This window comes from Cyprinodon tularosa, unplaced genomic scaffold (genome assembly GCF_016077235.1).
Source record: "Cyprinodon tularosa strain WSP-4 unplaced genomic scaffold, ASM1607723v1 ctg107, whole genome shotgun sequence".
NCBI lineage: Eukaryota > Metazoa > Chordata > Actinopteri > Cyprinodontiformes > Cyprinodontidae > Cyprinodon > Cyprinodon tularosa.
The window spans coordinates 4,362,501-4,375,977 of NW_024037860.1; the positions used below are offsets into that span (position 1 = coordinate 4,362,501).

General features: G+C 38.5%; 2 protein-coding genes across 4 annotated transcripts in view; one reads left to right on the forward strand and one right to left on the reverse strand.

The window, feature by feature from the left end:
- LOC119786439 overlaps nt 1–986 on the reverse strand; it is a 7,371-nt gene extending 6,385 nt beyond the window's left edge. Inside the window, exons 1-2 of the mRNA XM_038289785.1 lie at nt 840–986; nt 128–254 (exon numbers count right to left, since the gene is read on the reverse strand). Coding sequence (XP_038145713.1) covers nt 128–203 — 76 coding nt within the window. The 5' untranslated portion in view covers nt 204–254; nt 840–986. The remainder of the gene's footprint in view (nt 1–127; nt 255–839) is intronic.
- A 3,157-nt stretch (nt 987–4,143) lies between these two features.
- Nucleotides 4,144–12,986, forward strand: LOC119786461 (B-cell receptor CD22-like). 3 transcript variants are annotated; one of them, XM_038289843.1, is made up of 7 exons: nt 4,144–4,280; nt 7,057–7,416; nt 7,502–7,735; nt 11,451–11,738; nt 11,819–11,897; nt 11,983–12,016; nt 12,106–12,986. In XM_038289843.1, exons 1-7 carry the CDS (start codon nt 4,244–4,246, stop codon nt 12,142–12,144), a joined length of 1,071 nt encoding a protein of 356 aa, XP_038145771.1. In that variant the 5' UTR covers nt 4,144–4,243; the 3' UTR covers nt 12,145–12,986. The 3 variants fall into 3 exon arrangements, with proteins under 3 accessions (XP_038145771.1, XP_038145778.1, XP_038145787.1); XM_038289850.1 differs by having other exon boundaries at nt 7,063–7,416; XM_038289859.1 differs by having other exon boundaries at nt 7,066–7,416.
- The last annotated feature ends 491 nt before the right edge of the window (nt 12,987–13,477 follow it).

The following is a 13,477-nucleotide window of genomic DNA, read 5'->3' on the forward strand; positions in this document are numbered from 1 at the left end:
GCTTTTAAAGTTTCTTTGACTGAAGGAAATATAAGGTTACCTCTTCACATCTGCACATTTTGAAATAGCAGTAGATTCTTCAGGCAGCTGCATATGTCACTGTGACGTTCATGGAGATATTATTTACCTGAAGAAGGTGCAGTGACTTGGAGCACCAACAGGAGCAGCCAGCAGATATGAAAAAAAAATTTCTTCTCTGCCATTTCCTCTGGTTTGCTTGATTTGGTTAGTTTCTGTTATTCCATACAGATTGTCTGTGAAAAGTCAGAGAAATGCTTAAAGCTCTTCATGTCTCCAAAGACAGATGAAATAATGAACCAGCCATAACTTTCACTTTTATTGTTCGTGTAACTATATGTGTTAAGACAGATCTGGCAGAACATGTTCAGAAAACTGAAAAATAAATGCTTTAATATATAGCTTAAATTAGGAGTGTGTAGACTACGTAGCAAAGTAATGAAACAAAGGTATTTGCTCAAATAAAGAACTGTAGTGATATATTTTTGTTTTTGGACGCCTTCATATTTGAATCAAAAAAGTTTCACTTCAGTAATTCCCAAACTATAAAATCAACATCTTTAATCTAATAAAGTTGATTAATATACCATGCTTAATGTGATCAAAAGGAACCATGGAAATGACTGAGTTTGAAAGTAATTTCCAGCAAACACGATGTTATTTAAGTTCGTTGAACTGCAGCTGAGCAGTTTTTTTGTGACACGCTAAGTAAAGAAAGAGAATGCTGACCGCAAACAACCAAGAGATTTTTCAAAAGATCTAAGAGAAGCTTCCCTATTCAGAGGAAGTCAAATATGTTTCTGTTCGTTCCTCAAACTGACCTTCATGAATGTACCGACTCCCTCTCAGGGCCGCTGATCCACGTATTTACCTCTGGTCTGGTCTCTTCAAATGTCCCCAACAGGAAAGGAGTCTCAGACTACCGAGGCACCTGGAGGAATGTGGATATATTCTTGATGGGCAAGGTGGATTTCTGAGAACAACAAACAGGTTGAGCAAGCCTTCATTCAACCAGGAAAAGCTGCAGAGTCAAAATCATTCCAGTTTTCTCTGCACTCCAGTTTCTTTCTCTGTTGTGATGAACTCTTCCTATGTTGAAAAACCAACACTGAAAAGTGTAGATGTGTTATTGTAAATCCTGCATCAAGTTGATTTTGAAATAAAGGATTAAACAAGAAAATGAAAGATGCTGTTTTAGCTTCTTTCCTCATTTTTTTGATCATATCTCTACAAACTGCATAAAGAGAAATACTAACAGCTAAACACTGCTGTACTCGTTCAGCAGGTTTAACATATTGTAGTCTAAATGTCCACTTAAAAAATTAAAATCTTGAAATGTTTAGCCAAATACTAAATGTAGAGGACAGCAGATAAGATCAAGCTATCAAAATGTGTCAATTCATTAACTTTTGAAAGTTTTTAAAACCCTTTAACTTCTAACATCTTTAAGTTAGTAGTAATGTATTGCTGAAATAGAAAGTTAATAAAGTAACATATACACGTCTTTAAAAGATGTTGCTTTCATAGCTTCAGCCTCTTTAGATCTTTATGATGAAAATCCAGAGCAACTTCATTACAAGGTCACCTTTTTGAGAACAAAAGAAAATCCAGAGATTAAAATGTGAATTTCACTTCAGCAGGACAAAGTAATAAATCACCCTTCGCTTTTTAAAGAAATCTTTTCAACCCATCAGTCAGAAATAGTTATGTGACACAATTGCAACCTCATAAAGACATGGTCAACCAACTGAACTGATGCGGCGAGGAGATGAATCTATAACACAAATCTTCTGCATCCTTTATTATATTGGGGCAAACACACAAATCCAGGTACAGAGAAACAACTCTCCACACACATTTGCAAATAATATTGCAACAATAGCAAGTTTCAGCCAATATGAATTAGGCTCACAAGTAACAGATAAAACTGATACTATTTGGCACGTTTACACGGTTGTGGTGTAAGGCAGTGGTTAACGAATTGGGGGGACCGCCACTCAGTGTTTTTGTTTTTCTGTTTTTTTTGCTGTGTTTAGCATTATTGCAGCAGAACTGAAATCTGGGTGCCACGCTATACCGAACAGATTTGGTTTGCAAAGGGAGACTTTGTTGGTAAGAAGAGGAGAGATATCATTTAGGCAGACAGAGAGAAAGAGAAAAAGGGAAACAGCAAAACCATAAAACCAGCTGCTGTGTCGGTACAAAAGAAACTATTTCTTGTGGCAATCCAGATGAAGAAATTAGAGGAGCTCCTGCAAATGGACACAGGGAAGACAAAGGAACTGACAATCAACAAAAGCAACAACAATGGTAGCAGGGACATTAGTGAGCTTCTCAGAACTGTGCAGCAACAGTAGCTTAAAGAGGCGCTTGTCTGGGTTACTGAAAAAAAATGCAATGATGGTAATGCTGGCGAAGATTCTCAGTCATCCAGGCTATAGTCATTCAGAAAATAAGTAAAAAAAAAAAAAAAAAAAAACAATCCATTGGACTTTTCTTTCCAAGTCTGAAGATGTCCAGTGGATAGTTTTTGAACTTTTTTGGAATGATGGGAATGTTGAATACGAAGTGTTGAATTCTCTTACACAGTAAAATAGAAGGTTAAAATAACAACACTCCAAAAGTGGTAGTTTTTTAATTTAATATTAGAATAATATAAAATTTAATTTATTTTACAGTAACATTGTTTACAGCATTGGTTCAAATTTTTTTGTTTGGTAACTAAACGTGTCAGTGCTTATGATGCTAGTCCTAGATTTATTCTATAAATGCTATGAAATAAATCATTTGCTTATTAGCATATTTTCTTCTTTCCTAAACTCTGAAACCCTTTTTTTTACTTACCTCCACTTGCCTGTGTAGGTCTGTTGTTGAGTTTTAAAATGTTAACAGTTCTGTCTCTTTATGCAAAATGGATACATGTTAAAAACAAATGTTAGCTTGTACTTTCCTAACACTTGGTCAAATTCAAAGACGTTTCACACTATAATCAAAAATACCCATTCACAAACACATTCAAATGCAGACATGTGCCCACTTCTGTCTAGCATCTAGTTTATTTTAAGTTTTATATTGAATTTCAGAAACTGCAAATATAGAAGTTGACCTTATCTCCTTTGTGCAAAACGTTAACTTTAATATATTTAATGTTTAGAAACTTTAATAGAAAAATGATTTGAGAAACAAACTCCTTCTTAGTATGTGGACCTCCTTCAGATAGCCCTGCAAACCTGTACTCCCCTCAATAAAAATGTGTTTCCCACTTTATATTAGAAACCAATTTAAAATAGTTGCGGGGAAAAATGAGCGCTATAAATAAAATTGGTTCTGCAGTGAAGGGTGGATGTTATTGAAGCAGCTTACATTCAATGCGTTCAAGTTCCTTCTATAAGGATTGACTGAGGTCATTTCCTCCAATGAAACACAAAAACGGACAGAATGCTTTTTTAGACTCATAAGTTCTGTTTTTTTCTTTTAAAGACTTTGAAAAGCATGTTTTATCTGTGTGAATGGTTCAGCTGTCTTTGATGAAACGTTGTCTCCTCTCACACCTGCTCCTTGTCAGCTCGTTAGCCCTGCCATTGTCTCAGTCAGCTACACTGTCCCTCTGCAGTCACGCCTTGTTGGTTCCTCGTTGTTGCTGGTCCTGTCGTCGCTGTTTTCCTCTCACCTCATCTCTCCCTGGCTCCTTGTACCCTTGATGTCTCCGTAGTTCTGGTCTGAGTTACATTTTAGATGGATTTTTGGATTTTGCCTCTGCTATTAGTGTTTTCATTAAAACTACAAGAATTCACCTCAGCCTCTCTGCCTCTGCATTTTGGGTCCTCTTAACTACAACCAAGACGTGACAGAGGAAAACAGAAAAACCCTAGAACTAACATAAATCTAGAAACTACAACAAAATAGGAATTAAACCAATAAAACTAGGAAACATGGAGCAAAGTAAAGAACAACATAACCAAAACCATGACAGAGAAACTACAAAAAAATAGGAATTAAACCAATAAAACTAGGAAACATGGAGCAAAGTAAAGCACAACATAACCAAAACCATGACAGTAACGCCCAATTCTCTCCTAGGTTATTTACATATTGCTTACAGATCCTCCTACTTCCACTTAAAACTTCCTCAAAGCACTTGGTTCTTGAGCTTGAAGCCATGGTTTTAATTTGAGTGGGCTTTAGTCTATGAACTATCAGCTGTCATTCCTAGTTCCTGTAGAACATGTTTAAAGTGCTGATATTTCTACTACTGCAGCAAGGTAAGAAAATATCTTGTTACTAAGACTGTTAAATACTTGACTATTTGAACACTTCAACACTAATCAGTAGACCTCAACTTAAAGGTTCACCTGATGAAATCTTAACTCTTGACTTGGACTTATAAATGTTTCTCAGGGTTCAGACCCAGCCGTTTTGTTCAGAACTTTCATCCAATCAGCTTAAATGTTGGATTACGTCTACGGTAAATCATTCAGAAATCCTTGAAAGCAAAGACTAATACTTAATGGTTTCTGAAAAAACTATCCTGTTTTCTGTCAAAGCATCAACAAGACCGTTACTTGCATTGCAATGCAGTTCTTTATCCGTTTCATATGCAAATGAGGTGGTGCCAGGAGCTCTTCTATTCCTCTGCTATTTTCAGACTTTCAGTTTTGGCTAAGAAAGACTCAGCTGCTGTAGACTTAATTTGTTTGTGTTATTACTACAACTTTACTTCAATTTATATGAGTTATCTTAATACTGAATGTTTTTACAAACATGTACTAGCTATGAATTTTATGTTGTTTTTGTATCTTCAGTGAAATATATGAGCATTTTTTTGTTTCAGAAGGCACTGAACAAAACGAAAATCAGCTTAGGTGAAGTTTACACAAAACTTTTACCCCACATGTGCTGCAGCTATTTTCTGCTGATTAAATAATTGATATCAGAATAGTATAGAATAGAATTCAACATTATTGTCATCACACCGTCACAAGTATGAAATGAACTGTTCATCAGTAAAAAGTCTCCATAAAAGCAGAAGTTTAGGCACGTTGCTGCTCTAGAGCATATAGTCATCTACTGATGCAATGGAAAGCTTAAGACATCAGCAATGACCAAGACATCTCTGATACACACCAATCCAAACACTTGTTTAAAAAAGAGAGAGAAAATGTTTTTATTCACAAGTGAATCACCCATAATTTTTTTTGTATTTAAGTATTTTTGAACATTTAGGAAAGGTTGCCGAGGTGGTTAAAAAGCTCCTCAGTGGCAGGGCCCCGGGGGTGGATGAGATCCGCCCGGAGTTCCTCAAGGTCCTGGATGTTGTAGGGTTGTGTTGGCTGAGGCGACTCTTCAACATTACATGGACATCGGGGGCAGTCCCTCTGGATTGGCAGACTGGGGTGGTGGTCCCCCTATTCAAAAAGGGGGACCGGAGGGTGTGCTCCAATTACAGGGGAGTCACACTCTTAAGCCTCCCTGGCAAGGTCTATTCGGGGGTGCTGGAGAGGAGGGTCCGTCGGATAGTCGAACCTCGGATTCAGGAAGAGCAGTGTGGTTTCCGTCCTGGTCTTGGAACGCTGGACCAGCTCTACACCCTCAGCAGGGTCCTGGAGGGTGCATGGGAGTTCGCCCAACCAGTCTACATGTGCTTTGTGGACTTGGAGAAGGCGTTCGACCGTGTCCCTCGGAGGGCCCTGTGGGGGGTTCTCCGGGAGTACGGGGTGCCGGGCCTTTTGATACGGGCTGTCAGGTCCCTGTATGACCGGTGTCAGAGTCTGGTCCGCATTGCCGGCAGTAAGTCGGGCTCGTTTCCAGTGAGAGTTGGACTCCGCCAGGGCTGCCCTTTGTCACCGATTCTGTTCATTACCTTCATGGACAGAATTTCTAGGCGCAGCCAAGGTGTTGAGGGGATCTGTTTTGCTGGCCTTAGGATTGCGTCTCTGCTTTTTGCAGATGATGTGGTCCTATTGGCTTCATCAGGTCGTGATCTGCAGCTCTCGCTGGATCGGTTCGCAGCCGAGTGTGAAGTGGCCAGGATGGGGATCAGTGCCTCCAAATCCGAGGCCATGGTCTTGAGCCGGAAAAGGGTAGAGTGCCTTCTCCGGGTCAAGGGGGGTGTCCTGCCCCAAGTGGAGGAGTTTAAGTATCTTGGGATCTTGTTCACGAATGAGGGAAGAAGGGAGCGGGAGATCGACAGGCGGATTGGTGCAGCATCTGCCGTGATGCGGGCGCTGTACTGGTCCGTCGTGGTGAAGAGAGAGCTGAGTCAAAAAGCGAAGCTCTCGATTTACCGGTCGATCTACGTTCCTACCCTCATCTATGGTCATGGACTCTGGGTCATGACCGAAAGAACGAGATCGCAGATACAAGCGGCCGAAATGGGTTTCCTCCGTAGGGTGGCTGGGCTCTCCCTTAGAGATAGGGTGAGAAGCTCGGTCATCCGGGAGGGACTCGGAGTAGAGCCGCTGCTCCTCCACGTCGAGAGGAGCCAGTTGAGGTGGCTTGGGCATCTGTTTAGGATGCCTCCTGGACGCCTCCCTGGTGAGGTGTTCCGTGCACGTCCCACCGGGGGGAGGCCCCGGGGAAGACCCAGGACACACTGGAGAGACTATGTTTCTCGGCTGGCCTGGGAACGCCTTGGGGTTCCTCCTGAAGAGCTGGAAGAAGTGGCTGGGGAGAGGGAAGTCTGGGCATCCCTTCTTAAGCTGCTGTCCCCGCGACCCGACCCCGGATAAGCGGAGGAAGATGGATGGATGGATGGATGGATAGGAAAGTTTACAATTTTCCTTGTCACAGAACAATTAGAAAACTCTGCAGATCTTATGAACTGAAGCAGTGCTGGATAAAAATTCCTCCACAAGAAATGAGACACAAAAGATATAGTAACAATTATGACTTGTTATTGCTACCAAAGATTCTTGTATTTAATCATGGGGGATAGGCTTACTTGCTACCTCTATTACTCTTTCGATTGTGATTTTTTTTTAGGGTGAAGTTAAATTTGATGTTTTTCTTCTCTTTCTTTTCTGTTTTTCTTTTTTTTTGCAGCAGCAGGAGAAGCTAAAGTGAGTGCTGCTTGGTCAGTGACTTTTGAAAATCCAGATTACTGTGCTTTGGAGGGGACTTCAGTGGAGTTCAAGTGTTCATATCACTACCCAGAAGATGAATCTGTCAGAGAGACTGGATGGTGCAAAGGACTGCTCCAAAATGGGACGTGGAAACGTGTTAAGCTTTCAACTCTATTAACGTACAAAAATCGATTTAAATATCAGGGTGACCATATAAAGAACTGCAGCCTGGTCCTTCAAGACGTGCAGGAGAGCGATGCTGGATATTACTATTTCTGGTTTGACACTAATAAGTTTGGACGGAGCAGTAAGCAGTCAGTTCTTCTCTCTGTCATAGGTAAAATAGTTTTAAATAAACATTGTTTTTTTTTTTTTTTTTTTTAGGGTGAATGTGATTTCTACTTGAAGTTGTGTCTTTGCAGGATCATCAGGGCTGAAAGCCAGCATACACCCCAGGAGAGTAAACGCCGGAGATAATGTGATCCTTCAATGTAGCACAAAGTGCCAAAACCCCAGAATAGTCTGGTTCAGAGATGGACGCAGAGTGACAGAACCAACGTTTAGGGCCCAGAAAGAAGATGCTGGAAACTATTCATGTACTGTTGAAGGAATAAAACCACTGCTATCATCGGATCCTGTGGCTCTGGAAGTTTGGTGTGAGTACTAAGATGACATTAAGTCAGGCTGAATTGATATTAACTACTGAAGTGTTTATTAAGACTGTATAAAGGTTCACAACTTGCAGTTATAATGAGAGGAAAATAAATGTAACTGTGGTTTTTGTGTTTTTTTTATGACTTAATGAGAGCAGTGGGCTTTATGCTGCCCTCCCAGGCTTTAAACTGTGTTTGAATGGAGACAAAGCCATTCTCAAGCACATATCAAGGAGCACATTTTGAGCATGGATCCATATTTATATTTGATTCTGTTCATGGTGGAGAATCCTGCTTCACAGCAGTAGGTTGAGCCAAACATAGTCAAAATGTGCAGGGTCATCTTTGACCACACCATTTCACTTTTCTTTCACAAGTTCACATTGCTTCTTCCAGCAGTCCACGTTTTCTCTGCTTTCTTTTCCTCATTGTCTTCTCGGCTTGCCACAGGTTTGCCTGCTGTGTACTGTGGCTCGTTGCAGTGACCCAGACTGACTCAGCTCATTGGCTAATTTGTATCACGTGCAGTCTGATGCTGGACGCTCTGGATGGCTTTACCATAGAAACAGGAGAAGCGGCGCAAGTGAAGTTAGACACTGTCTTCGGACAACATGCAGTAATTTATAAATGTTTTAAATCAGGTTGGGTCTGGATTAGCCAGCAGGTGCCCGGATCAGGACCCTGGTCCGCTAATCCGTGACCTCTGAAAGAGATTATATATAAGAGATAGTTGAATAATTGTTGATGGCTCCATAATGTATCAATATATTTTTTTTTGTTATGATGCCAAGATTAACATTACAGGAATTTGCACTAATAGGAGCCCTTTTATTAAACTAATTGCTTCTTCTCTCAGTTGTATTTTTCAGATTCATGAAAATACAACAAAAAAGAAAGAAAACTAGGGTAAACCTTGGTCAAGCTTTTTAGAATTGGTGCTGACCCAGGGAGGTAGAGGGGCTGCTTTCCCTCTGGATAGCAGGGCTGCCAACTTTTCACCAAACCTTGGGGTGAGATTTTGAAATAGATTGGACAGGAAACCTGTCAGGGTTAGATGAGGACAGTTGCAGCTATAGGTTGGAGGTTTTCAGGGGATTTAAATTAAAAAAAGTGACAAAATGTTTAAATTATTATAGCACAGTAAATGTGACTGAATAACAATAGGTGGTCTGTAGTTATGTGGAACATTTTTCTCACCTTATACATTATTTTCTACATTTCTATCTATATTCTAGTGATATTTAGGGAATTGAAGTAAAACAGAATGGGCCCTACTAAAATACTTGCATTTTAAATATACTGTAAACTAAGAATTTCACAACTTTGTTCATTAATTATTCTCTGCAGTTCAAGTAAATTAAACAATGGGGAACTAATAAGCTATTACTGGATTACTGGCACTGATAAAGGAACCAGTGCAATCGAAACCTATGCAAACTACACTGTGTATGAATATTTGGTAATAGGCTAGGGGTTAAAAAGCTTCATTCATTATGTTAGTTGTTTTCTTACATTTGACAAAACAGCTAAACAATTCAGACCTTCCAGGAGGCTGTAGATTTTATAAAAACTCACCATGACAGGAGACAGCACTTCTCTGCATGTTTCAGTTTGGAAGGTATTCCTAAACATATTCAATGAACCAAAATAAAGATGAATGAATAAGATAAGTAATATTAAAAAGAAGAACATCCCTGTGGTTTCTCCTCTATGAATCCTGGATAACTGAGGTGTTCTGCACATCCACTCTGGATGTGGTTGGTCTTTTCTTGGGTGGCGGATCTTTTGAAAAATAAAATGTAATGGTTATTTTTCTTTTTGTGGAGTTCCTATGGGTTTGAGAGGCAAACCTGAAAGCTTTAAGAATTAAAACATTTGTGTCGGTTTAATTATTCCTAAATACCAATGGAAGATTATTCAACAAGACAGAGCAATAATTATATAACTTGTGAGCAAAACATGGACTAAAACTGGGACTAAAAAAAGCACAGGGTAACGAGAAAACAAACCATTGGATGTGATCCTACACTCAGTTCCACATCAATAATTTAAGGTAGCTGCTGTATTGTTTTATTCATATTTCCTCAAGTTCTAGATTTCTTAAAATATTCAATAATTTACAAAGAGAATTATCATAGTCCAGATGAGATAAGATAAAAATTCAAAAGACATACTTCAGAACAACTGCCTTTTTTCAATATCTAGCACATTGAATAGGTGGGAATATGGACTGGATATGAATCTGGCATGTCCTTGTGATTGTAGTAAAAACGCGGACTTGATTCTGATCGCCATGGTATTTTAACACATAAATAATTGGAATGGAGATGAGTTTTAATGTCTAACATTTTTTAGTGTGAGAAATTGGGAATATGGAGTGAGAGTGTGTGAAGACACTGAAATGGGTGAGTCTCACTCCCAATGGGTGAGAGTTGACAGCCCTGGGATAGGTCAGCCAGATGTTTGTTCATTTGACAGACCTGGAAGACAGACTGGCAAACGGTTGATTACTATTGGGAAAATAGTAATGTCGCCCAGGGACACTTCGATAAAAAAGAGATATAAAAATATCTCTCAGAGGCGCCAAGCACAAAAAAAAAAAAACAAAAAAAAAAACAGGGAGACAGACAAAAGGATATATATGTATATATATATATATATATATATATATATATATATATATATATGTATAATATATATTGTTGAACAATTATCAAGTGGAACAGCTATGATGGTCCGCTTGTGAAAGCAAGTCTCTTGGGCTATTATCTAGAAGTGGAACATCGATTCTCAGTGCTACGTTGTTAACAGGAAAAAAAACTCTCCACTACTGATCAATATTTGCAACCAATCATTGCAAGAAAAATAAGGAGATCCATTTGTGGTTTTGTTTAAACAGTATTCAGTAATTTACCTCAATGGTGAATAGAAGCATACAAAAGATATATTCCTATATTTGGGAATGCCATGCGTTTTGAATGTCTTCATGCAGATAAAGCACTACATTATGGCTGTGATGCAAACATAGATGAACAGAATGATTTAGATATCTGGTATCCTTTTGGAAAAAAGCCAAACATGACTCCTGCAATGTGTCTGCATAACCATTAGAAATAAGGTAGTTGCACCCCTGAGTGCATGTGCACCAAAAACGTGATCACAAAAGACAAATCCAAGGTGGAACATAAATGAGAGTTGAACATAAAATGTTATGTTCTGATGTTTTTTATTACAAATATAAAATTTGAAAGCTAAAAAAAGCATCCGTTTCCATTCAGTCCCCTTGACTCTGATACCTCTCCGGACCAAGTAAAACTGAAGGCATTTCAAAGTTACCTATTTATTAAACATGGGGAAACATGGCGACTGCAGAAGCATTTTGCTGTAATTCTACTGCAAAGCTAATCTGTGTTGATTGGAAAATGGGTGGAGCTAAATGCTGGACAATCCAGGAAGAAACTTTGTTAGATGTTGCAGAGACAGGAGTAATTTTAAGAAATGCATAATTTTTTCCTCTCTCTTTAATGAATTCTTCTTCTAACACATAAAATTAAGAAAAATACTGAGGCTTGTGGTTGAAACGTGACAAAAGGTAAAAACCAAAAAACTAGCAACAGTACCTCTGCATGGACATATTTGTATTTAAAATTTGAGATTTACAGCATTAGCCAGAGTAAATCATTTTAATTTTAACTGCTCTTTTGTGTTTCTCATGCAGATGCTCCAATAAAATTGTCCATTGAGGTGAATCGTTCTAACCCTTTGTTGGTGGGAAGCAGTGTAAATTTGACCTGCAAGAGTGTTGCTAACCCTGCAGCAGATACCTACACCTGGTGGTACAGGAGTAACGCTTCCAACCCCAGCTCTGATCTCCAGGTGGGTTTGGGGCGGGTCCTGAGCATTTCCTCTTTGGAGCTGACCCAAACTGGAATGTACATCTGCCAGGCCCAGAACCATGTGGGACAGAGCCGTTCGGCTGAAGTGCTGTTGACTGTGGAAGACACAGGTGGGAACATTGGAGGAACAGAAGTGTTCATGTTCAGTTATTTATTTGGGTTAATTAGGGTTTATCTTTTTAAATCTCAGTTCATCCATTGATTGTCCTTGGGATTGGAATCAAGGTAATTTTTCTGCTCACGCTGCCATTGGTTATCATCTGGGCTTGGTAGGTAACACAGAAATGGTTGCTTTCCTAACATAGAAATGTGGAATCGCCTGGTTAATTGAGGCCTCTTATCTTGTTATTAAAGGAAACACCGGTCTTGTTCTGAAGAAGACAAAGAGGTGAGCACAGGAGCAGGTTCTGGTAAAAACAATAGAGTAAAGAACAATATGCTACAATTTATGTCTTAAACTATTCTTCTTATTTTCAGAAAACCAGCAATGATTATGAAAACGTAATGTTTGGGTGAGCTTTTGGAATGAGGGAGGAAACTGAACACAGGAATCATAAAAACGTTGTTGTACCAAGTTTTAACACATGAACAGAACAGGCTTTCTGAAAAAAACTAACCATTTACAGTCTCAATGTACATTTCCTTTTTTTGTGATGTCTAACACTGATTTTCCATGTAGAGTAGATGATTGCTGTTTCAAATAGTATTGATGGTTTTTATTCTATTTTTAAATTGAATTTAAATATTGGTTTTGTGTTACATTCAGTGGGGGAAATGTGTCAGACACTTTGCAGCAGCAGCTTTCGACCATCTACTGACTGTTTAAAAAAACCAACACTGCCCCCTAGAGTTTGAATTTCATATCTGCATGCTCAGAAGAACATACAATTAGTGTTTTTTTTTTTTATTTATTTATCTTTTTTTTTACTTAAAACCAAACATTATCTGTTCTTAGTAGAAATTGCCCTTTAATGGTTTGGATTAACCCCACTTGGGATTAAGCATGTCAGAAAATGTATAGTGACTGAAATACTGTAATATAGCTTCATAAGCACAGTGATTTTAAGGCAAAATGCCAATACTTTTAATTTGTTAATTATGTTGGATATATTTCATGTTTTATCTTTATATTAAAATTTCAATGATATTTTTTATATAAAAAAGTCTATTTTTGTTACTTAAAACCTTTTTTATTATAAACATGCTAGATCATAGAAGTCTTTCATCAAAAGTTTAAGTCTAAAGACCTTTTTTTGCTACAAAACAAAAAAAATTCAACATCCCCATCCAAACCCTTCCCCTGTCATTGGTATAAGCATAATCCTCTGATTCCCAATTTTTTTTTTTTTTTTTTTTTTTTTTTTACCAAAACTCTTTATACATTCCATGTTGATTGTAAAGGCCGCTCTAAAAACAAGCTGATGGGGCTAAGAACTGATCTCCCAGGGCATCCTGTTACTGACTGTGTGGAGTCACTGTCCTCTTGGTTTTTATCCTTCCCCTTCTCTTCTTGTCCTGCAGAGTATCTACCAGAACCCAAAGTTTATTTAGTTACCAAAACATGTCTGACTGACTTCAGTTTTTTTAATGAACATGTGCTGACTGTCATTTATATCACAAAAATAGACCAACCATTTTGCATCACGCTATAAATAGGAGCTTCCTTAAGATTTACTGAATAGTATTATTTGTAGACAACCTTTCAGTTCACTATCAAAGACAACAACTGCGGAAGTCATATGCGGTTTGCATCTTTAATTACCCATGGTTGATTTCCTGTGTTCAAAGTCACATCTGTTTTTATCTCAACAGCCATGTGCAGATCACCCAAAAGAGACAAACTCATTAA